The sequence below is a fragment of the Nomascus leucogenys genome, chromosome 15 (genome assembly GCF_006542625.1).
Source record: "Nomascus leucogenys isolate Asia chromosome 15, Asia_NLE_v1, whole genome shotgun sequence".
NCBI classification, from domain to species: domain Eukaryota; kingdom Metazoa; phylum Chordata; class Mammalia; order Primates; family Hylobatidae; genus Nomascus; species Nomascus leucogenys.
Genome location: NC_044395.1, coordinates 23,579,750 through 23,602,421, shown reverse-complemented (window position 1 = coordinate 23,602,421; position 22,672 = coordinate 23,579,750). Strand labels below are relative to the sequence as shown.

At 44.1% G+C, this 22,672-nt stretch overlaps 2 protein-coding genes across 2 annotated transcripts; one reads left to right on the top strand and one right to left on the bottom strand.

The window, feature by feature from the left end:
• Window positions 1-7,317: 7,317 nt before the first annotated feature.
• Window positions 7,318-17,337, bottom strand: COLCA1 (colorectal cancer associated 1). The gene is made up of 4 exons (XM_030828702.1): window positions 17,304-17,337; window positions 15,962-16,110; window positions 13,765-13,804; window positions 7,318-7,661 (listed from the first exon to the last, which is right to left on the bottom strand). The coding sequence occupies exons 1-4, from the start codon at window positions 17,335-17,337 to the stop codon at window positions 7,318-7,320; spliced, it is 567 nt and encodes a 188-aa protein (XP_030684562.1).
• Window positions 10,393-20,183, top strand: COLCA2 (colorectal cancer associated 2). Its single transcript, XM_030829664.1, has 5 exons — window positions 10,393-11,162; window positions 11,670-11,764; window positions 16,062-16,116; window positions 17,515-17,744; window positions 19,517-20,183. The coding sequence occupies exons 4-5, from the start codon at window positions 17,649-17,651 to the stop codon at window positions 19,883-19,885; spliced, it is 465 nt and encodes a 154-aa protein (XP_030685524.1). The 5' UTR covers window positions 10,393-11,162; window positions 11,670-11,764; window positions 16,062-16,116; window positions 17,515-17,648; the 3' UTR covers window positions 19,886-20,183.
• Window positions 20,184-22,672: the final 2,489 nt, after the last annotated feature.

Sequence of the window (22,672 nt, the reverse complement as noted above, 5' to 3'; positions counted from 1 at the left end):
CATGGTGTATATGTGCCACATTTTCTTAATCCAGTCTATCATTGTTGGACATTTGGGTTGGTTCCAAGTCTTTGCTATTGTGAATAGTGCCACAATAAACATATATGTGCATGTGTCTTTATAGCAGCATGATTTATAATCCTTTGGGTATATACCCAGTAATGGGATGGCTGGATCAAATGGTATTTCTAGTTCTAGATCCTTGAGGAATCACCACACTGTCTTCCACAATGGCTGAACCAGTTTACAGTCCCACCAACAGTGTAAAAGTGTTCCTATTTCTCCACATCCTCTCCAGCACCTGTTGTTTCCTGACTTTTTAATGATCGCCATTCTAACTGGTGTGAGATGGTATCTCATTGTGGTTTTGATTTGCATTTCTCTGATAGCCAGTGATGAGGAGCATTTTTTCATGTGTCTGTTGGCTGCATAAATGTCTTCTTTTGAGAAGTGACACTATATATTATGCATGTTCATGCGTTCCTTCATCTCCTAACGACTTGAAGATGCACTGGCTCTCAGACAAAGAGAGCTCAACAACCAGACCTTGGAACAGAGGTAAATACAGGGAGGACAATGATGTTTACATTCTTCTTAAAGCATCCAATCCCTTTCATAACGTTTGACTAAATTAACTTATAAAAAAGAGACGCACTGAGGCCCACATATGCCTGCTAGTGTCCACTTCAGTTATCTAGTCTAAAAGGGGTTTGGGGAGTAGGGCTGGTGCTAATAATTCCAAATAATAAGTGATCTTTAAGAATTCTGTTTAGTTTGGGCCGGGCGTGGTGGCTCACGCTTGTAATCCCAGCACTTTGGGAGGCCAAGGCGGGTGGATCACAAGGTCAGGAGATGGAGACCATCCTGGCTAACATGGTGAAACCCCGTCTCTACTAAAAAATACAAAAAATTAGCTGGGCATGGTGGCGGGCGCCTGTAGTCCCAGCTACTCGGGAGGCTGAGGCAGGAGAATTGCTCGAACCCGGGAGGCGGAGGTTGCAGTGACCAAGATTGCGCCACTGCACTCCAGCCTGGCGACAGAGTGAAACTCTGTCTCAAAAAAAAAAAAAAAAAAGTATTCTGTTTAGTTTGACAATGTGTCTCTGTTTTACATATATTTTAATTTGATTCTGTTTTATTGTTCAGGGAATACTTTGTTAAAAGCTGAAATCAAACTACAAAATTATGACAGGAAAATTAATTCTATTTCCTTATCCCATCCCATTTTTCTTTCAAGTACTCTGTGTTTTCTTTCCTTTTTTTTTTTTTTTTTTTTTTTTTTTTTTTTGAGATAGTCACCCAGGCTGGAGGGTGGAGGGCAGTGACACAATCTCGGCTCACTGCAACCTCCGCCTCCCAGGTCCAAGCGATTCTCCTGCTTCAGCCACCTGAATAGCTGGGATTACAGGCATGCACCACCACACCCAGCTAATTTTTGCATTTTTAGTAGAGATGGGGTTTCGCCATGTTGGCCAGGCTGGTCTGGAACTCCTGGCCTCAAGTGATCCACCTATGTTGGCCTCCCAAAGTGCTGGGATTACAGGCGTGAGCCACCGCGCCCAGCCAATTTTCTACAACATGTGGGGACTAACCGCACCTTTTCATAACAATGTACCGTGCCAACATACAAAAATAGGTGCATTCTTCTCTCCCTCACCTTCCTTAAACCTGCTTACACTGACTGACTCACTGACTTACAACTTTCCCGAGAAAGTTAGAGAAAATTAAAGAGCTCCGTTTCAACCCTCCATCTCTTTCAGGTCTTGTAAGGACACAGGATATATTTAAGACTTAAGTAATCAGAGATGGTGTGTCAAGTTCAAGCCACTAAAGAAAGCTGACTAGATGATAATGCCAAAAAGAAATCGAGCACAATTTGCCCATGCAAAAGCTGCAATATAGACAAGCATGCCATTAAACACACGCAGTATGTAGTTGAAGGCATTTGCATTCCTCTTACAATATTATACAAACCCCAAAACAAGGAGAGAAGAAAACTACATCTTTACCTCGGTTATTTAATAAATGATTTCAAATGATCATTATGACTTGCTATAGCTCAGTTAATAATACAATTTCATGGTACTATTGGGGTAGGAGGAGAAGACAGAAGCACTCTAAAAGAAATTGCACAAAGGGAAAATAATTACTAATGCCAATAGTAAAATATACATTGACATGTACATACATCTATACATACGTACACACATGTATAAAAGTATTATAGTATCTTTGTGATCAGTTTTTCAATATTTAATCTAAATATCAAAATAGTATAGTCATAAGGAATAAAACATCAGTTATATTTAAAGTACCAAAATAATGATTGATGTCTAAGGTTTAAGTCACATTACATTATAGTGATTCTACCAACCACACACCAAAATTATACTCTTTACTTAAGGCTCCATCACTGGGTTCTGTCTACAGTATCCTCTTTATGCAAAACAATATTACACCGTTCATCTCACACACCATAGACTCTAGAGAGGTTAAGTGCAAAATCACACACTCTAGACAAAGTGGTTCTCCAGCTAAAGAGACTCATGGGGAGGATTCATGAATGGCTCACCGCTGTGTCCCAGCACCTGGCTCGGGGCCCAGAATATTGTAGATGCTCAGTAAATTTTTGTTAGATTGAACTAAAATTATACCATAAAGATGAGTAACTTTTTAGCCCTTGGTTCTATGGGTGACAGCTCTCTGAAACCAGTATCTGAGAGGATTCTCACCATGTTTAGTATCTAACATTAGCCATACTCTCTCCAAATTCAGACAGTAGGTGGATATTGGGCTTTAGTGGTAATATATTTAAGATGACTGGTTTAGTCTTTTTAGATACCTTTATGAAGTAAAATTACTGAACCTTTGAAATAGCACAGAAAAATGTTGATATATTCATTTAGTATGTACATGTACTATGATCTGTTGCTAAGAAATCTTATAAATAAAAATTATTCAATGTTTGATTGTTATCTCTGGTGTGACTAAAACAAGTATGATAAATAAATCAGGAACAAGAATCCTCAAAGGTCAAGCTAAATAAACATTAAAATCTTCTATAGTTATTTGCAAATGATGACATTATATTATATTTGATTTTTGATATGGAAGTATCCTCTGACCAGGTGTGGCAGTTCCCGACGCCTGTAATCCCAGCACTTTGGGAGGCCGAGGAGGGAGGATTGCTCAAGCCCAGGAGGTCAAGGCTGCAGTGAACCATCACTGCACCACTGCACTCCAGCCTGGGAGACAGAATGAGACCCTGTCTCAAAAAAGAAAAAAAAACGTATCCTCTAATTATAATCTCTGATAAATAACATACGTGCATTTGTAATATGCAATGTCATTGTTAGTACAATTAAAAAAAAGAACAGTAAAAAATGTTAGAAGTTCCAAGAGGAATAAAATGTGGACCAAACATACAGTATCTTTGGATTAGCTCTTTTGGATTAGGAAAATTGACAGATATACCTGCTAAACTTCCCCCTAAGAAAATATCTTAACAGGAATAAGCATGGGCAAGGAATTCATGTCTAAAACACCAAAAGCAATGGCAACAAAAGCCGAAATTGACAAATGGAATCTAATTAAAGAGCTTCTGCACAGCAAAAGAAATTACCATCAGAGTGAACAGGCAACCTACAGAATGAGAGAACATTTTTGCAATCTACTCATCTGACAAAGGGATAATATCCAGAATCTACAAAGAACTCAAACAAATCTACAAGAAAAAAAACAAACAACTCCATCAACAAGTGGGCAAAGGATATGAACAGCCACTTCTCAAAAGAAGACATTTATGCAGCCAACAGACACATGAAAAAATGCTCATCAGCACTGGCCATCAGAGAAATGCAAATCAAAACCACAATAAGATACCATCTCACACCAGTTAGAATGGCCATCACTAAAAAGTCAGGAAACAACAGGTGCTGGAGACGATGTGGAGAAATAGGAACACTTTTACACTGTTGGTGGGACTGTAAACTAGTTCAACCATTGTGGAAGTCAGTGTAGCGATTCCTCAGGGATCTAGAACTAGAAATACCATTTGACCCAGCCATCCCATTACTGGGTATATACCCAAAGGACTATAAATCATGCTGCTATAAAGACACATATGTTTATTGTGGCACTATTCACAATAGCAAAGACTTGGAACCAACCCAAATGTCCAACAATGATAGACTGGATTAAGAAAATGCGGCACATATACACCATGGAATACTATGCAGCCGTAAAAAAGGATGAGTTCATGTCCTTTGTAGGCACATGGATGAAGCTGGAAACCATCATTCTCAGCAAACTATCGCAAGGACAAAAAACCAAACACCTCATGTTCTCACTCATAGGTGGGAATTGAACAACGAGAACACTTGGACACAGAGTGGGGGACATCACACACCGGGGCCTGTCATGGGGTGGGGGGAGGGGGGAGGGATAGCATTAGGAGATATACCTAATGTAAATGACGAGTTAATGGGTGCAGCACACCAACATGGTGCATGTATACATATGTAACAAACCTGCACGTTGTGCACATGTACCCAAGAACCAAGCATAATAACGAAAAAAAGAAAATATCTTAACAGGAATAATCCAAAAGTTTTAATGGTTTTAATAAGTTAATTTAGTCATAAATGAAAGATCACTCAACTGTTTTATTTCTTAAGCTTGATAATATAGTCATAGATTTTCATCATGGTATTCTTTATATGTTTTTGTATGCCTTAAATGTTGCACAATAAAAACGTTTTAAGTAGTAGAAGAGGAACTCTTCAAGCAGTGTACGGTGGTGTTTTTCTTAGTTAAAGGATGAATTATCACATGCTTGCTCCCCATGGAAGCCTCTTAAGGAAAAGTTAAAACTTTGAATATGTCTTATGGGAAGAGACTGACGTAGCACAAATCTTTAAAAAACCTTCACCTAATTGTCTTCTTGGTCATTTTCAAATGGACCAAATGTTCACTCTAGGGCCCAAAAAACATTTATTTCCTGCACGTATTCAATCTTCTGGAACTTGATATTTCCCACAAGGTTTGTTAACAGTGTCCCAAAGTCAAGGTGACAAAAGAACTTTGCATTAATAAAGACAATTTCGAGCTGTAGTCAAATTTGGAGGGAATAAACTATCCCTTTTCCTTATACTGAAAGTCTTTTAATATGCCTGTGCCTACGTTGAATAAAATCTCCTACGTAGGGGGGAGAAAACAATGCTCTGCGGTGTCATTTGCATACAAAAGACTGCCAAAATTTTTCAGTCAAAATATTCAGTTTAAAACTTTCAAAAGAAATCTATTCCATTCCCATCACTTTGGGTACGGACTGGGTATAAGAAGGTCAAGGTCAAATACAGGATTTCTGAGGTCAATGGCAAGGATAGCCAGAGATCTGAAAAACAGTGATATGTGAAGAACTAGAGAAACTGGATGAGGAGTCTCAAAAGGAGAAGGCTTGGGGTGGAGATGGGATGGGCATAACTTCTTTAGACTTAGTACTGGACCTGGTCAGAGTAGCTAATCAGTATATGATTGTTGAATGAATGAATGAATGAATGAACCAGTTAATGAACTAAACAAACTCACAATAGAAAAGCAGTAGTACAGAAGTAGGAGAAGAGAGTAATTGATAGCAGAAATCAAGGTTTACTTATTTTTGTACTCCTGGTACTTGATACCATGCCTAGTGCATAGTTGGTGCCCAATTAACACATGATTGGATTATAGCACAATCACTGATCACTACATTTAAAGCAGTCCAATAGTGGAACAGGCTGCCTCACAAATAGTGAGCTCTCATTTCCTCTACACAGATTCTACTATGGGCCAGGATCTCAGCCAAGCAGTGGAGCCAGAGGCTGGACAGACACAAGCAGAGATTTTGGAAAAAGACTGAGTTCCTCTCAGCACTTCAAAGATCCCTTCCAACACCTAAACATCAAAAGCCATGTTATATTGCCAAGCAAGGGTGCCTATGAATGCCTGTTGAAACCCCACAACAATTTTTTCAGCCATTTATTAAAACCCCAAAGAGACTATCAGGACTTCAGGGCAAACATCCTAGAGGTAGCAATGCTCCCAGCAAGAAGGAAGAGTTCTCAGTCTGAGAGGCACAAACAGTAATCAGTGTAATTAACAGCTCACCTTCACCTCCAGCCAGGAGTTTCTTCAAGCTTCTAGTGTTTCCAGTCCTTACAGAACATTCTCAAGTCAGCAGGCTACACTGTCTTAGTCTCCTCGTACAAACTGATGGTAAAACAGATACACCCCAAAATATTTCCACATGCACAAACAACCTTGAAACGTGTGTTCGCATATCTTACAAGCAGGTATTTTTCCAATGTCACTCACAGCCTATTAGTGGGTCATTAAATTAACGTAGTGACTCCCAACCAACGTATATTTTCCATAAATAGAATGAAACGGAAAAGGTGGACTAGAATAGAAAATATCAGAGTGCCTCACATATGTAGGTATATGTTGTTTCACGAAAAGTTTTGTTTAGAAATATAAATGTTGTTATAGATACACGTGAACATGTAAAACAGATTTCTTATTGTAGGTTAAAGTCCAAAAAGTTTAAAAGCTTCTTGTAGAAAAGATCAAGAAGACAACATCAATAGCTAAGAGCAAAGGCCAGGCATGGTGGCTCACACCTATAATCCCAGTACTTTGGAAGGCCGAGGCGGGTAGATCACGAGGTCAAGAGACCGAGACCATCCTGGCCAACATGGTGAAACCTCTTCTCTACTAAAAATACAAAAATTAGCTGGGTGTAGTGGTGCATGCCTGTAATCTCAGCTACTCAGGAGGCTGAGGCAGAGGAATCACTTGAACCCGGGAGGCAGAGGTTGCAGTGAGCTGAGATCGTGCCACTGCACTCCAGCCTGGTGACAGAGTGAGATTCCGTCTCAAAAAAAAAAAAAAGCCAGGGCTTTGAAGTTAGACCTATCAAAGTCTGAATCCTAATTCTGCTACTGATATGCTCGGTGATCTTCGCATGCCACTTATTCCTCTGAGCCTGTTTCCTCACCTGTGGAATGTGAATGCTATACAATATAGCACCTGATGTCCAGTAAACAATAATGAGTCTCCTATGAGGTCTTCTCTGAGTCTCCTATGAAGAACAGCCAATGCTGTGGGTACCTGGGGTCTCAGGGTTGCTCTGGGCCTGATCATCCACTCAGATCTGTAAGGAGGATTTGCAGGATCCATTTAGAAAGATTCTCCCTTACTTCCACAAGCATGGCCTTTGGCTCTTAAATACCTGTGCTGGGGTTTTGTAATTATAGAAACAACAGGAACCAAAACTCATTAATGTTGGGCTACAAACCAGAGGGAAGCTTCTTTCTCAAAACAGGGCTCAGGCCTAGACAAATCTAGTTTTCTGAAATTGCTAGCGAGCAACAGCACTGAGATGGCCATCCCAGAAACAAGGCCAACACAGAAGCACCCACAAAGGCTGCTGGAAGTTGGGACAAAGAGATCCTTGCTGTCCTTACAGACCCCCTGACTTCCCAGGAGCTCCCCTCTCACCCAGCCTGGCCTGCCTTCTCCACAGGGTAGCTGATCGTCAGCATCATCTTCAATGGTGTTGCCAAGAGCACTCAATGCTCCTGCCATCCCTGTCCATCTCCACATGAAAGGAGAGGTTAGGAAGGAGATGAAGCCTGAAAGCATTGGGAGGACACCCCAGCACAGGGGAACACAGAGACACGTGAAGTCAGGGAGAAAACCAGTAGTGCAGACAAGAAATGGAAGAAAGCAGTGACAGGAAGAGAGACAAAGAAACAAGGAAAGAAGTAAACAAAAATGCAACAAAGAAGAAAGTTTTTAAAAGCAAATTAAAAAAAAGAGTATAACAAAAAGGAGGAGAGCACCAAAGAAAAGAAGGAATGGAAGAAGCTATGAGGACAAGAGACCATCCCTAGATTCCAAGCTTCTTGGTTCACTGTTCCTTCAGAAGGGGCAATGCCTAGGCACAGCGGGGAAGAAGGTATGCAGGGAGGAGAGGTGCTATCTCCACTCCCATTGTCCTTCCCCTCCTCAGGTCTGGTCCATCAGGGAAACCTAGGACACATGCTCAGGGGCATTTGTAGAAAGAAGCTCCAAAAGCTGTCAGATTTCAATACATCCATCCTGCCCTCCACTGCCAGGTGCCACCTCAGGTGTTCCCAGGCCTGCTACTCTCCCCCAGAGATGCGGTTTCAGCTGCCAAGCAATTCCTATCAGTCTTGTCATTCTCAGTTGCCCTTTCCCTAAGCTCTGTGCGTTTCCCTCTGTATTTGACACATTTGGGGGCACCCCAATCTTTTTCTAGAGGCCTTTGGGGCTAAACTACACTGTTCGCATTTCTGAGAACTCAGAGAACAAACAGCAGAGGCCTAAAACCATGGCCTGGTCTTGAGTCCTGGAAATACCATGGTTATTTGCAAAAGGAACCCCACCATGCCTCTCTGTCTTCTCTTGCTGTCCCCTTCTGTGGAGGGGGTGGGTGGCTATGAGAGGACTTGGCCTGGCACTCTCTCCCTCTGTGGACCATTCCTGTCTCCTCATCTTCCAAATCACATGGAAGAGGCACAGTAAGTACTCACAGAAGATGACCCAGTAGAATCCCAAGCCATTAGTGAGGGGCTTGGGCCTGGACCATGGGAGAAGCCTGACCCCAAGTCCCTCCCCCTTCTCACCCCAACGGGAGAAGGCTTGTACCTAAGTCCACGTCCTTTCAGTTAAAATGAGCAGGAGCCAAACTTGTCACTGTTTCCTAACATGTGCTCCTACAGCAAAAAGGCAGGGGTGGCTCTAGAGTGAGAAAAAGCAAAGAGGGCACTTCACAGTGCAGTGGTGAAACCCAGAGTCAGAAAGTCTCCAGAGGATGAGGCTCCTGGCATCCCCAGCTCTGTGGGGAGGAGCAAAGGGTCTTAATGGGCAGTCATTCTGAGCCGAAACGTCAGAGTGTCGGGCCCAGGAAGAGCGGGATGAAACGGGGAGGGAAGCCCGCTGGTAGCCAGGCGGAGCCAGAAAAATAGGAGGTGCAGAGCGAAGGCCTCTGCTAGGCCCGCTGGCCTGCCACCTGGGCCCAGAGCGACTTCTTGCTGTGCCACACCCACTAGCTGCCATGTTCATTCCCCAAAACCTGAGATTTCCCCTCAAAACACAGATGGGGGATGCGGGAATCAGTCTGGGCAGCCAGTCTGGCTCTGGTGTTCATGGCCAGGGCAGCCTAAGTCACTCATGGCTCCCTAGCTGCCCTGAAGGCTGAAATACAGAGCATCTTTGAGGACATCTGCTCTATCTGTGGGAAGGAGGACAAAATGCTCAAAATATAATAAAAGCAAGGGCCAGGACCCAAAGGGGTCTCACTCCCTGTTTCTCTGGACTCTCTGTGGGGTGCCTGTGTGCAGGATTTCTGCAGAAGATAGTCCATTTTGTTAAGCCTTTGAATATTCAAATTGAAAGTATCGCGCAATCATTGATTGTCAAATCATGGGTTTCTAGAGGTTTTAAATACTTGGCATGAGGGGGAAAAAACTCAAACCTATACCCGAAGGTATAAAACATTAATTCTGTTTGTCTCCTGCTCCAGGGACCTGAGTGCAGCCGGATGCTTTGTGAAACTTTAAAAATGTTGCATCTCTGCTTCTCTCCCTGCCCAGGAGCCCTCCCAGGCGCTGAGTCCCTGCAGCTGCAGCATCCAGCCACCGACCCAGCTCCTGCTGACCACGATGTCGGGTAACTCGACTGCTTCTCCTGGGGTCAGGTCAGGCGGGCCAGGGGCATTTCAATCCGGGGGTGTTTCCACAGCTTTTCCTGCATAGAACAGAGAGGCACAAAGTCAAGGCATGCGAGTAAGGGCCGGGGATCCGGAGAGGACGCGGGCCACGCTGTGGCCGCTCCCACTCAGCGCCTGTCCCGGAGGGCAGAGGCCCAGAGGCCGAGTTGGCCGCTCCGGACGTCCGCGTACCCCAGGCCCCCGCCCGCCCTCCCACGTATCCACTGTTGTGTCCTGGGACACGCGGCGCGGACCCTGCGCGCCCAGAAGCGGCGACGGGGGGAGCTAGAGGCTCACAGTGAGCCTGGGACGGGGGCAGAGCGCGCCGACTGCACTGAGCCGAGCTGTGGCGGTCCTGCGCGGACCCCGAGGGGCGCCCGCTGCCCGCGGAGTCCGGAGCCGATCGAGGAACGGGGTGGTGGGGCTGCAGTAGGCTGCAGCGCGGAGAGGGCGCGGCGCCTGGACCCTGCGGGCGGGGCACCGGATTCCCTGGGTCCGGGCTAGGAAGAGCGCCATCTCCTTTCCTGGGGAGACCCTAACTCCTGGAACCCGGCTTGAGGGGGATCCCTGCTGTCCAGCTGCGGTCCCCGCAGTGACCAGGCGAGGCGCTGGCATCCTGGCACTGTCGCCAGGCGCCCAGGCTGAACGCGCGGCCACCCTCGGCCGCCGCACCCAGCTCCTCCCCGCGCGATTCCTGGACGCTCACTGCAGGGTCGTGGTCAGGGCCGGAGCCGCCCCGGACTCCTGCGGCCACCTCCACCTTGAAAGCTCGCCCGGCTCGGCTTGGCCTAACAGCCGGTCCCCAACCTACTCACTGCGGCTCTTCGGGGCCGGGGGCCCAGGCTGCCCCTGCTCCCAGCGCGCAGGGGTCCCTCCCAGCGAACCCCTCTGGCGCGCGCCCGCCACCTGCCGCTAGCCGGGGCAGTCGGACCGGGCCCCGCCAGCCCCGGGGCGGCCCCTACCGAAGGGAGGCCTCCCGGCGGAGTGCAGGGTCATCGGGAGCACCGGACGGCTTTCCCCAGCTCGCGCTGCGCGGGCTCGCCCCGGAGCCTCAGTGCGCCTCGGAGAAACGCCTGCTCCAGAAAGGGAGGGGGTGGGGAGAGAAGGGAAGAAGGGGAGAGCAGGAGCGGGGGCGAAGGAGGGAGGAGGGCAAGATGGAGCGCGGAAAAGGCGGAGAAAAGGGGCGAGAGAGAGCAGGCAGAAGGAAAAGACAGAAGGGAGCGAGGGAGGGAGTTCCTCGGGCCTGGCCCCTTTACTAGGGTCAGTCTGGCAGGTCCCTCGCCGGCCCAGGACTGAGCTGGCCAAACCTCACCGCTTGCTCCCGGGCTGGCTTCCAGACCAAGGGCACGCAGAGGTCGGAGCCTGTCCAGAAGCCACATCTGGCCAGGTGGAGAAGGAAGGGACTCGGGACTTCCATGCCAGTGGGAACATCACAGTGGGGTGGGCTACGTCAGCCGCCATAATCAGAGAAAGCCCCCTGCCCCAGGCCTGGCCCCTCCCCAGGTCCATAATACCCTCTCTCAGCTGTCTGGGTCTGAAAGCCAAGGTTCCCCCGACCTAACCAGATTGGTGGGCTCCCCTGCACTGGTCTCCACATTCCAGAGCAGAAAAACCCGTTTGCTATTGGCCTAGGACTGAGGCCCAGCCAGGGGTGGATGGCCCCACAAATTTCCATGGATTCTGTTCCTACTGGGGCCCTGAAACCTGCTCAGCCACTCTTCGTTCTTTCAAGTTTGAAATGTTTGGGTTTTTACCATCCTTTGACATTTTTTGTGTGTGTTCTCTGAACTTAGAAACTTGGCTTTGGGTGCCATAGCCTATAAAAGGGGCCCCCACTCTGCACCCTGGCACCCAGACCTTGGACTTGACCACTGACTCAGTTGCCTTTCTCCAGAAAAACCGAAGGTGTATCAAGGTGTCCGAGTGAAGATCACAGTGAAGGAGCTGCTGCAGCAAAGACGGGCACACCAGGCGGCCTCCGGGGGAACGGTAAGCATAAGCCCTTCCCTCGCTCCCCAGCCCATGCCAGGCCTCTTTCAACCCTGTGTCTGCAAGCTGTGGAGGCCACTCAAGGCCCCACGCACTCACCATCCCCAGACCTGGCCTTCCTCTGCTGTTCCTATGACTTCTGTACCCAGCTGCATCCCAATCGGGAAGCTACAGAGGACAGCTGGGGCATGTTGTGGGGCTCAGGATTTGGGGGAGCCCATCCATTCCCCATGGGTGAAAGTAAAGTATGAAAAGTGTGTTGGTCCTCTGCAGGGGGAGAAGCAGCCAGCAGGTAAGTAGACATCGTTTTGTTAGGAAGACAGTGTATGTATGCACAGCCCCTTGCAGACCCATAGAAAATCTCTCCCAGAAATTCACCTCATTTTAGGGGCCCCTTCCAGGATAGCATCTGTGTAGAACATCCTCCCTTCCCTCCTCATTCTTCTGGAACTCACCCTCTGAGATCATTTATCTGTAAATCATCAGTTACCCGAAGTATCTAGCAGCAAAGGGCCCTATCTCTGCAGAAGAGACAGCTAGAGTACAGGACCACTTCGTTAAAATGTATCAACACCTTAAGCAGGTTCAGGTTATTACAAAATTGAACTGAGCAGTCATAAGGGTATACCCTGACACTTTATACACCTTCCTACGGTAAGTACTGCCAAAGGCACTCAGGGCAGCAGCAGAACCAAATAAACTAGGTGGGGTTATTGCCCAAGAGGGGGCAGTTCATCCCTAAAAAGCCTCCATCATACAATTGCTGGGGGGTTGGTTTGGGTGTGAACATAGGATCTGACAGCTGGGGCTCATATTGCCTATGTTAGGATTTGTCCTTCTCCAGCCCATTGGCATCTGCCCCACAACAGTTTTTGTGCCTGATGCTGTTCATGTGCAATGCATGACTTCATGAAATAGGCCTTTGACAGTGGGACTTCATGAAATGGGAGGGAGCAATTGATGTAGGGGAGGTAAACACAGGTTCTAGAACCAGATGGACTGGGCTCAGGTCTCAGCTCCTCCATGGTGTGTATCCTCAAGCAAATTACCCAATTTCTCTTGCCTCTGTTTATTCGTCTTCAAATTGGGGATGATAGGATTTTGTGAGGGTTAATGGAGTTATTGCACGCAAAGCCCTTAGAAGAATGCCTTCCACATAGTGAGTGCTCAATAAATGTTAGTTGTCATTATTTGAGAAATAATAATATTATTTGGGGAAAGCAACTAATATTCCAACCAAGGATTAAAAGCCAGCTATTTGGTAATGTTTGTTCACACCCTTTGCTCAGAGTTTAGAGTTCAGATGTGAGCCAGCTGCAATTTGGCGTATACAGCACATGCAGCTGGAGAAGTTAGGACCTCCATGTGCAGAATTTCAGGTAACACATTAACACTCCCTTACATTTCTAGAGGACTTCACAGTGGTTCTTCTTTTAAAGCACCTTTGCACAGCCACAATTTCATTTAGTTTTTATAACAACCAGCAGAGGTAAGTAGAGCAGAGATCTGTACCTCGATTACAGGCAAAATTCAAAACCTTGAAGTTGCTAAAGGTAGGACTAAGGTCTTATTCTCAGTGTAATATAAAAACCCTTCCGTTGGCTCTTTATTCTCTAAATTCATCATTCTGCAGATCTGACCATACTAAGCAGGAGTCTGATAGCCTCAACCCCTTCAGTTCAGAGATGGTTATATAATTAATAAAACCAGGTACAAGGGAACTGGAAAGTGCTTCTGGAGAAAAACGTCATCAAGACTCATAATAAAATGTAACGTTTCCTTAAGGAGCTTTGGTACTTGCTAGAGTTCTGCTCAGCTGCACCTGGAGAGCCCCATGTGAGTGTGGCACTTCTGTTGCTGCTGGGCCCTTACAGATGAGTCTAGCCACTGCTCCCTTCTTAGCTGGCTACAGGAGCTAATGCGAGGGTAAGACACTTCACTTGTGTATCTGACCAGTTTCTGTTCCCCAGAGTAGTTTCACTTATTTAAATTTTTCTGAATTCCCTCCTGAGAAATAAAGCAGGACTTCTGAACCAGTGTCTTATAGGAACAGGCAGAGTAAAGCCTGCTCTACTTTGCTTCCCAGAAGACTGCATCAGCCCATGCCCTCACAAGCAAGCAGGTGTAACACGCATATAATTTAATTACAAGAGCCAGATGTAAAATCCCTCACTGGAAGCCATCGGATGGATCTGGGATTCTAAGGAAGCTGTGAGAGCGTACTTAGTAGGCAAGGGTAGCAGATACCAGGGGATGATGTATGCCTGCTTCTTAGTGTAGACCTTTCTGGTATAACAGAGATGATCCCCAGTTTGTTCATTTGTTGAAGGATGCCTCTGGGAAACTTTAAGCCAAGGGGAGGGTTAATTGTATCAAATACTACAAAGCGGCAAGAAATCTATCTTAATTTGTTATAAAGTCAGAGTAGTATCCACAATTTGAAATTTTAAGAAGGCAATCATGAATGGCAGTTATAGGTTGAGACAGATATTCAGTAAAGAATTCAACTATTCTTCAGGCAGTGCCAGAAGAAACTGTGTGTATGCCAGATTGGAACACTTGATTTTAAAAAACTGATTTCAGCCAGATCAATTTGCAAACATGCGCGTGCGCGCACACACACAGACACACACACACACTTGCCTTTGGGGTAAAAGGAAACTTGAGTTAGTCGTTATCAAAAGATGTCATTTACCTTTCTTTTTTTAAATCATTAATTTTTTAAACAGCCTTGATGTGTTTTTATAAATTGTAGATTGTGAATTTTTGTGCTGTTTGAAATCTAAGAGAGAGTTGCCTTTCTTTGTATTCTTGGAGCAAAGTAGGAAATGAACCCATGACTAGAAAGATAATATCAAGTAGGATATTGTAAACACACCTCAGGGAGATAACATGGGGAGGAGGCAGACAAACAGGCCAATCTGGGGGAGGAATGGGGTTAAGGAAAGCTCTACAATGAGGCAGATTTTTTAGTACCCACTCCTTCCAAGTCCTTCAGCTCAAGCTGCAGCCAAATATTTGCATAAAGAGCTGGTAAAGGATTCCAGCTTCCTGGTTCATGACATTACAGCATGGATCATTTTCAAAATTAATACTGCCTCCTGTTTCAGCAGTGGCTGCCTGCACAGCTCTCCCTGTGGCTCAGAGTATGGGAGTGAGTATGCCCTGTAACCCAAAAGAGGTGTGATAAGCTCGGCTTCCCAGCACAGAATCACAGAGCAATACAGGTCCCTTTAAACTTTAAAGCCACCACCTGAAATTTAAAAAAAAAAAAAAAAAATCCTAAATTACTCAGTATAATTATCAATTCAACTGAAAAATGCAGGCTGCTTTACTTTAAATAGTTAAAAAGAGCAGTCTCATAAACTTTTAAGTATTTAAATACAGTAGTTTAAATAAAAGCAACTTTTATAGAAAATAGTACAAAACATACAAAGTACTAGAATAATTCCCAACCATTAACTAGAATGAAAGTAGGTTCCAACTCACCAACTACAGCTTTAAGAAAATATTTTCTATTTTAATATTTCATGTATACTAAGAACATGTGAATATTTTTAGCTACTCAGGATTAACAAAATTAAGAATTGTGTTCTTTGGGGAAACGAATCCCTAAGGCTAAGTAGCCAGATGGTATATGAAATTTTTGAGAAAAATAATTGACTAAGCCATAGATAGTTGAGATTAAATAAATGTTAGTCCTTAATAATTTTAAATCGAATAGTTTAATAGGAAGCCTTTTGCTGCATTTTCTCAAACTGTTACATTTTTACCACATAAAATTATTTACATAAATTTTTTAGTCAAAATTAATCACTTTTAAAATTTATGTAGAAGAATCTGATATTAGGAAAAAAACTCCCCAAGCAAGCAAACATAAATATTGAATCTAGATAAAACACAATATTGGTTGTATTTAAGAAGTCTGTTTTATGATTTGATTTCAGGTTTTCATTGTTCCAATGCAATTTTCCAGATTGAATCTTCAAAGGATTATAAACCTCAAAAGTCATTTTAAATTCTACACGGACTTAATACACCTACTGCAATTCTATGCATCTGTCTTTCAAATTCTATAAAATATTTGTTGACACTTTCCCTTTCACTTGTTTTTTACAATATATTTTGTATAAAAATTTGTCAAATACTGAAAAAAAAAGGAGGCAACTTTTTCTGAGAAGGAAGAATCTGGCTTACCTTACAGCAGAAAGAAACATCGTCCTCATCAAAATGTCTTAGCTTTCCCTTTAGAGCTTTTCTTTCAGCCTGCTTCACGGTGATATTCTTGCTTTGACAGCGGTCCGGAGGCAGCAGTGTCCGCCTTTCAGAACCAGTTGCACCATCTTCTGCAGGTCAGTACAGCCAGCATTACAGTTCCCTCAAACACTCTTTCAAAAGTCCATCTCAAAAGTCTTTCAGTCTTGATTCAGGGGTTAAGATAGGCACCACCATTTAATTGGAATCCAACCAATCAGAAGGTGAAAAAGGCATAGTCACTCCACATGCAAGCCCAGCAAGAAAACAAGCGCAAATGTTGTCTTCATTTCTGAACTCTCTACTCTCTGCTATATTGTCCCAAGAGTTTGTTCTTCACATTTATTCCAGTTCCTCATCGCCAAGTAACTAAACTGAACTACAGAATCAGAATTGTTCTCAGGAACTTATCTTTTTTTAGTGCACTGTTAGATGGAATACAGAACATCCCGAGGCACTCAAATAATGCCTTTGCTCTGTTCCTTTAGTTTCCAGCCGACAGGGGCTTCCCTCCCCTTCTCTCTTCCCAGAAAGCAGTTCAAACAAGTGTAGGTTTTCTCAGCCCAATAAGAATAACTCAATTACATAAACACTCCTACCTCTGCTACTCAACAGCTAAGAGTTTAAGGAGGTCGTATATAAGGAAACCTCTGCCTATGGCCGCTCCCCACTAAATGTGTCACTGTAGCTTCACCTTAAAGGAACTTGAGACCTCAAGAAGAACCCAGTGTCCTTTAGTCCCTTTGATGAGCACCCTCGAATCCTCTCTTCTTCCAGCATTTACAGATAATTATCACAAATTGGGCCTATTAATAATAAAATGGAAAAGGAGTAATGTTTGCTGATTATTCTTGTTTGATGTTTAAAAACTTACTTTGATCACATTATGATGTTAACATGTTCACTGAGAAAACATTTTTGCTTTTTGTACTTCTGAGCCAATCGTGCTAATTGGTACTCTATGTTCCTGGTTTCCATGATTATTATTTGCATTCTCATTTAAATCACTTCTCAAAATTCTCTCCTCCAAACTTAAGTTACTGAGTAAGAGTGAAAAGTTCAGAAAAGCAATCACCCTAAGTCAAGAGAATTATTTCCCATCGCATCAGAAGTTTTCTCAAAGCCTCAACAGCTTTGTCAGTTACTTCTGAGAGGTTTACGTGAACTGCGGGTAGGGGCTGGATGTCCATGGTTTTACAGCCCAAGAAAGGGGAAGCTTGAGCCATTATTTGACTGTGACACTTGGACACAAATTGGGTCACCATCCTTTTATTTTTGCCCTAACCAGTTTTACAGCCAGTTTCCACATTATTAACCATGTTCATTTCCCTGGAGCTTGAATTAGCTAGGACAACTAAAAAGTCAAAATTGCATTCCCGTTTACTCTTCTGGACTTGTTAAGCCCCTTTTCCCCCAGACATAGTAAATATTCAGAGTATAGATCTCCACTCAAATCTGTGTTTTGCAAAAACCTGCCTTTTTCCTTTCTCCTCTAGGACTGTATTTTGAGCCTGAACCAATTTCTTCCACGCCCAATTATTTTCAACGGGGAGAATTTTCCAGTTGTGTTTCATGTGAAGAAAACTCAAGCTGCCTTGACCAGATCTTTGATTCCTACCTTCAGACAGAGATGCACCCGGAGCCTTTGCTCAATTCCACACAAAGTGCTCCACACCATTTCCCAGACGGCTTCCAGGCCACCCCTTTCTGCTTTAACCAGAGCCTGGTAATTTATCTCAGTTCTTTATATACCTGATTGTCGCTAACTATGGGGTAATAGTGCTTTGTGAGTTTGCACCATCTCATGGGAAATCATATAAAAACTATCAGCAAGGAAATCATCCAAGGAAACAAGCAGAGAAGAATTTAAAAGTCAATATATAGAAGTAGCCACACACTGCAGGGCATAAACCTGTGGAAACACACATAATTTAGATTTCCTAAGATTTAGATTTTTAGGCCACCAAGTAAGTTGGTGTGTAGCAATAAAAGAGGTTCCTGGCAATATTCATTTAATGTTTTTTAAACTGTGAAGTCAAGACACCTACTAATTGGAAGTCAGTGGTTTAAACAATGGCTCTTGGATTTTTTAACAGAATTTTGAGTTCGTGGAAATGGAATTAAGGCTGTGTATATATGGTAACAAACTTCATTTCATTAGGGGGAGGTTTTGCTTTGTTTTGTCATTGAACTGGCTCTACTAACTGATTGTTTTAGTCTGCTATAAGCACAATGACTCATTTGGGTCTGAGATGGTTAGTAAAAATGAAGCCGTAATCTTTGAAAAAAAATTAAATTGGTTGTTCTCGGTGGATCTCAAATGTTTGAAAATGTGTTATCCTTCAAAATGAAGGAAGGTTTCTATTAGTGGAAACTAGTTATTTCAGTTGTCTTTTAGAGACTCACGGGTTTGTTTTGTAAACCTTAAATTGTAAGATTTTCTTTTCTTTTCTTTTTTTTTTTTTTTTTTTTTTTTGAGAAGGAGTCTCGCTCTTTCACCCAGGCTGGAGTGCAGTGGCGGGATCTCGGCTCACTGCAGGCTCCGCCCCCCGGGGTTCACGCCATTCTCCTGCCTCAGCTTCCCGAGTAGCTGGGACTACAGGCGCCCGCTACCTCGCCCGGCTAATTTTTTGTATTTTTAGTAGAGACGGGGTTTCACCGTGTTAGCCAGGATGGTCTCGATCTCCTGACCTCGTGATCCGCCCGCCTCGGCCTCCCAAAGTGCTGGGATTACAGGCGTGAGCCACCGCGCCCAGCCAAGATTTTCGTTTTTAAGGAAAGTAAATACTTTTTGCTTTTGGATTGTCGAAAGCCTGTGTGGGCATCAGACTAAATTTTAGAGGGGATAGGAAATTAACTCTGCAGAATATGCACATTGTCACGGGGAAAATATGGGGCCCCAGTGACCCAGTTCCTTCCCAGCCTCCAAGTTAGGTTTTCTCAGTAACAATTGTAGGCTTGCTTAAGAGAAAACAGACAGTAGCTCTCACTCTAGGGAACAAGACTTTAGTGGCGGGACAGATAGTGACTCATCTTGGCATATGCGGGGGCTACTCCAAGATCCTTGAGGATCCAAGTTATGCCTTTGCCTGATCACCTGATTCTCCATGGTGAGGGTGTGGAGAAACATCCAGGGTGCCACCTACAGCTTAGATTGTGGCATACAGCAGGATTTGATGTGCAGGTGACTTGAAGCACAATGGGATTTTGTGGTTTCAGAACAGAGCACCCTCTAAAGTAGGATTATAACAAAGGAAGCCAGTGAAGCAAGGCAATTTATTGTTCGGAAAGAAATAGGTAACTATAGATTGTGGTGTCATGAAATCATGTAGTCTGCAAATAAAATTACTTCTGCAGACTTGGGTTGGGTGTTGTTTGGTTTGGTTTGGTTTTTTACCCCTCATTTACTCACTCTGCGTTGGTAAACTCACACTGTTCAGTTCTTTTGATCCTGTCTAAGTTATTAAGCTCTTTGTTTCTTGGTTGTCATTTCTCTAGATCCCAGGATCACCTTCAAATTCCTCCATTCTCTCTGGCTCCTTAGACTACAGTTACTCACCAGTGCAGCTGCCTTCATATGCTCCAGAGAATTACAATTCCCCTGCTTCTCTGGACACCAGAACCTGTGGCTACCCCCCAGAAGACCATTCCTACCACCACTTGTCCTCACACGCCCAGTACAGCTGCTTCTCCCCAGCCACCACCTCCATCTGCTACTGCGCATCATGTGAGGCCGAGGACTTGGATGCTTTCCAGGCAGCAGAGTACTTCTACCCAAGCACAGACTGTGTGGACTTTGCCCCCTCAGCAGCCGCCACCGGTGATTTCTATAAGAGGGAAACAAACTGTGACATCTGCTATAGTTAATAGAAATTACAGTAATTCAGAACATGGCATGGGTATATCTATTTTTCTACCACGTCTAGATGACACTGCAAAATATGCAACTTGGTAACACAATATCCCAAGCACAGTTTACATGTCACTATTTCCAATTTTCTGATGCTAGGCATTCATATGAAGTCCTCAAACCCAGTCACAGTGCCACTCCTACTTTGTATGCTCATAGTTTAAATTTTTGTAGGAAACTTTCAATTGTTTTACTTTTTGTGTAAAGAACAAATGCTCTCTCCTTTTTTACTAATAAATAATTTTGTATTACTAACTGTTGGATTTTTTTAATTTCCAATTTTTAATTGATTTGAACATTATCCATTAATTCTGGAAATTGCTAATTACTCTCAAGTGGTTTAATCTTATGGATTCATGAATTTAAAATTATTTTTCTTTGAGCCAGGGGAAGTGGCTCACACCTGTAATCCCAACACTTTGGGAGGCTAAAGTGGGAGGGTCACCTGAGATCAGGAGTTCGAGACCAGCCTAGCAACATGGAGAAATCCTGTCTCTACTAAAAATACAAAAAAAAAAAAAAATTAGCTGGGCGTGGTGGCGCATTCCTATAATCCCAGCTACTCAGGAGGCTGAAACAGAAGAATCACTTGAACCCAGGAGGCGGAGGTTGCAGTGAGCTGAGATCGCACCACTTCACTCCAGACTGGGCAACAGAGCAAGACTCCATATATATATATTCATTTAAAATGCAGTGAGATACCTTGGCTTTCATCGGATGGAGGGTAGGCACAGCTAGGATGTTGGAAAAGGGAAACCCTGCCTCATGAGGGGGTACAGCAACATCACAAAAATGCATTTATGAACCATTAGTTTCTCTTATCTAACATTAGTCATTGAAGTGTTAGGATAACCAAAAAGCACATGTTGCCTACAGCTATGTTAGCCTGTAGATCATTCTTTTTCCTTTCCAAAGCATTGCTTTGGAAACTTTCTGAGCAAATGGTTGATCTTTTCCTTGAGAGCTGCCATACAATTAATGCAGCCCAAAGTTTAGAAGTCATTATTTTCTATTTCTGAATTTTTGGCTTTAGGTTCTTAAATATACATCGCTCACGTTTACACATTGATTTATAGGATTGACTATGTTGTTTACACTTGAATTTTAGAGTTTGCTTCCTCTGATTAATCTATTTGAAGAAGCCCAGCTGTCTTTCAAGGTAAAGAGGAGTTATTTAATCTACCTATGCGGGACTAGACTGTTGAATCTTGTTTGCTGAAGGCATTAAGGCACAGGACTTAATCCCTGAAGTGAAGTCTGAAGAGCCTTTGCCATGTCTCAAGTGCCAGTACAATGGCAGCAATACGGGTACCTTCAGCATTGGCCACAGGTACCATTTTCTGAGCACGTCCTATGTGCCCAAATTATCTAAGAGTATTCTCACTCATTATCTAATTTAATCTTCACAACACTGACAGAAAATGAGGAGTCTGAGGCTCAGGGAAGTTAGTTCACCTGTCCAGTGTCTCCCAGCCAGTAGGCACCCAAGCTTGGGTCAGAAAGATAGCAAAGCCCTGTTCCTTCCTCTCCAGGGCTGAGAAGTTTGAGCCACCATTCGTGAAAGACCATTCAGGAACCCATGGCATCATTAAATGCCAACTTCCTTATATACACAAATGTGTGTCCCAAAAACAATCGACTCAGACCTCACCAAAAGGGCCGGATTGTCCATAGGACACAGAGATGCCAGGCACAAGAGCTACCAGATTAGGTCCTATACTCTGGGGACTCAGGAAGAAACTGACTCACTGCCACTTCAGTGGGTTTCTTCCTACCAGGAGACAAATGTGCTTTGGAAATGTCACCATCTGACCGCCCTCCCTGAGGACTCAACTAAGGCTTGGGCAAATAGAACAAGTTGCAGCCTGCCTCACAGGATAATCGTGCCAGGGAAACAGAACAATTGCTGCCTTTCTGAGATGCCAGTAAAACTAGATTTTTAATGGCTTGAAACTAGCCTCTTGTCAGCAAGTATCTATTCACACAGACCAAAGACCCTTCATACTGTCCACCCACCACCTCACTCCCAGCAAGTGTTCCCAAGATATAGAGAGCAGAGAATCCAAAGCTGTCCAGTGGTTGGCACCGATATACCCCTTTTCTAGATGCCATTCTTTTTTTATTCCCCATGTCAGTCCTCTGGCACCTGAATCAATTCTCTTGCAGCTTAAAGAGAGAGCATTTTCGTACCTCCTTAGGACTTACTCTTTCCTCGCATGCTCCTAGTTTTTCCCTAAATCTAATGCAGAAAAGCATTCATAGAGGAATGTGAGACAAGGGTGAGCACAGCTCCTGTGCACCACGATGTGTAACTCCACCTTAAAACCGTTGTAAGAACTTGCTAGAAATTTGGGCCAATGGGTCACCTGGTGCATTCCTAAGTGGGTGGACACTGCCCACTCAGTCTCTTAGCTGCTGCAGCTCACACAGAACAGCTCAGGAGCCCTGTAGCCTCAGGCAGCACATCCATCAGCAGCACGTCACATCAATATATACTGTGGCATCTGGTAAAACCCAGGGGCTTACACCTCTGTGTGAGAAAGGGGAATTCAATAAATCCAGGGTGGGGCCCAGGCATCTGCATGTTCTAAATGTACCTAAGTTGATACTTTTTGTTTTTTTGTTTGTTTATGTGTAAATGTATATGTGTGTGTGTGTGTGTGTGTGTGTGTATGATGGTGTGTGTGTGTGTGTATGATGGAGTCTCACTCGGTTACCCAGGCTGGAGTGCAGTGGCCCAATCT

Bases quoted from the DNA above. Each gene is read 5' to 3' on its own strand.
- COLCA1 (XM_030828702.1), bottom strand. From the start codon at position 17,337: ATGGTTAATAATGTGGAAACTGGCTGTAAAACTG. The intron at 13,805-15,961 runs GTAAGCCAGATT...TGTTCCTATAAG, and splicing joins ATGTTTCTTTCTGCTGTAAG to ACACTGGTTCAGAAGTCCTG. The intron at 7,662-13,764 runs TTCAGAAAAATT...GCTTCATCTCCT, and splicing joins CTTTATTTCTCAGGAGGGAA to TCCTAACCTCTCCTTTCATG.
- COLCA2 (XM_030829664.1), top strand. From the start codon at position 17,649: ATGCACCCGGAGCCTTTGCTCAATTCCACACAAAGTGCTCCACACCAT. The intron at 17,745-19,516 runs GTAATTTATCTC...TCATTTCTCTAG, and splicing joins TCTGCTTTAACCAGAGCCTG to ATCCCAGGATCACCTTCAAA.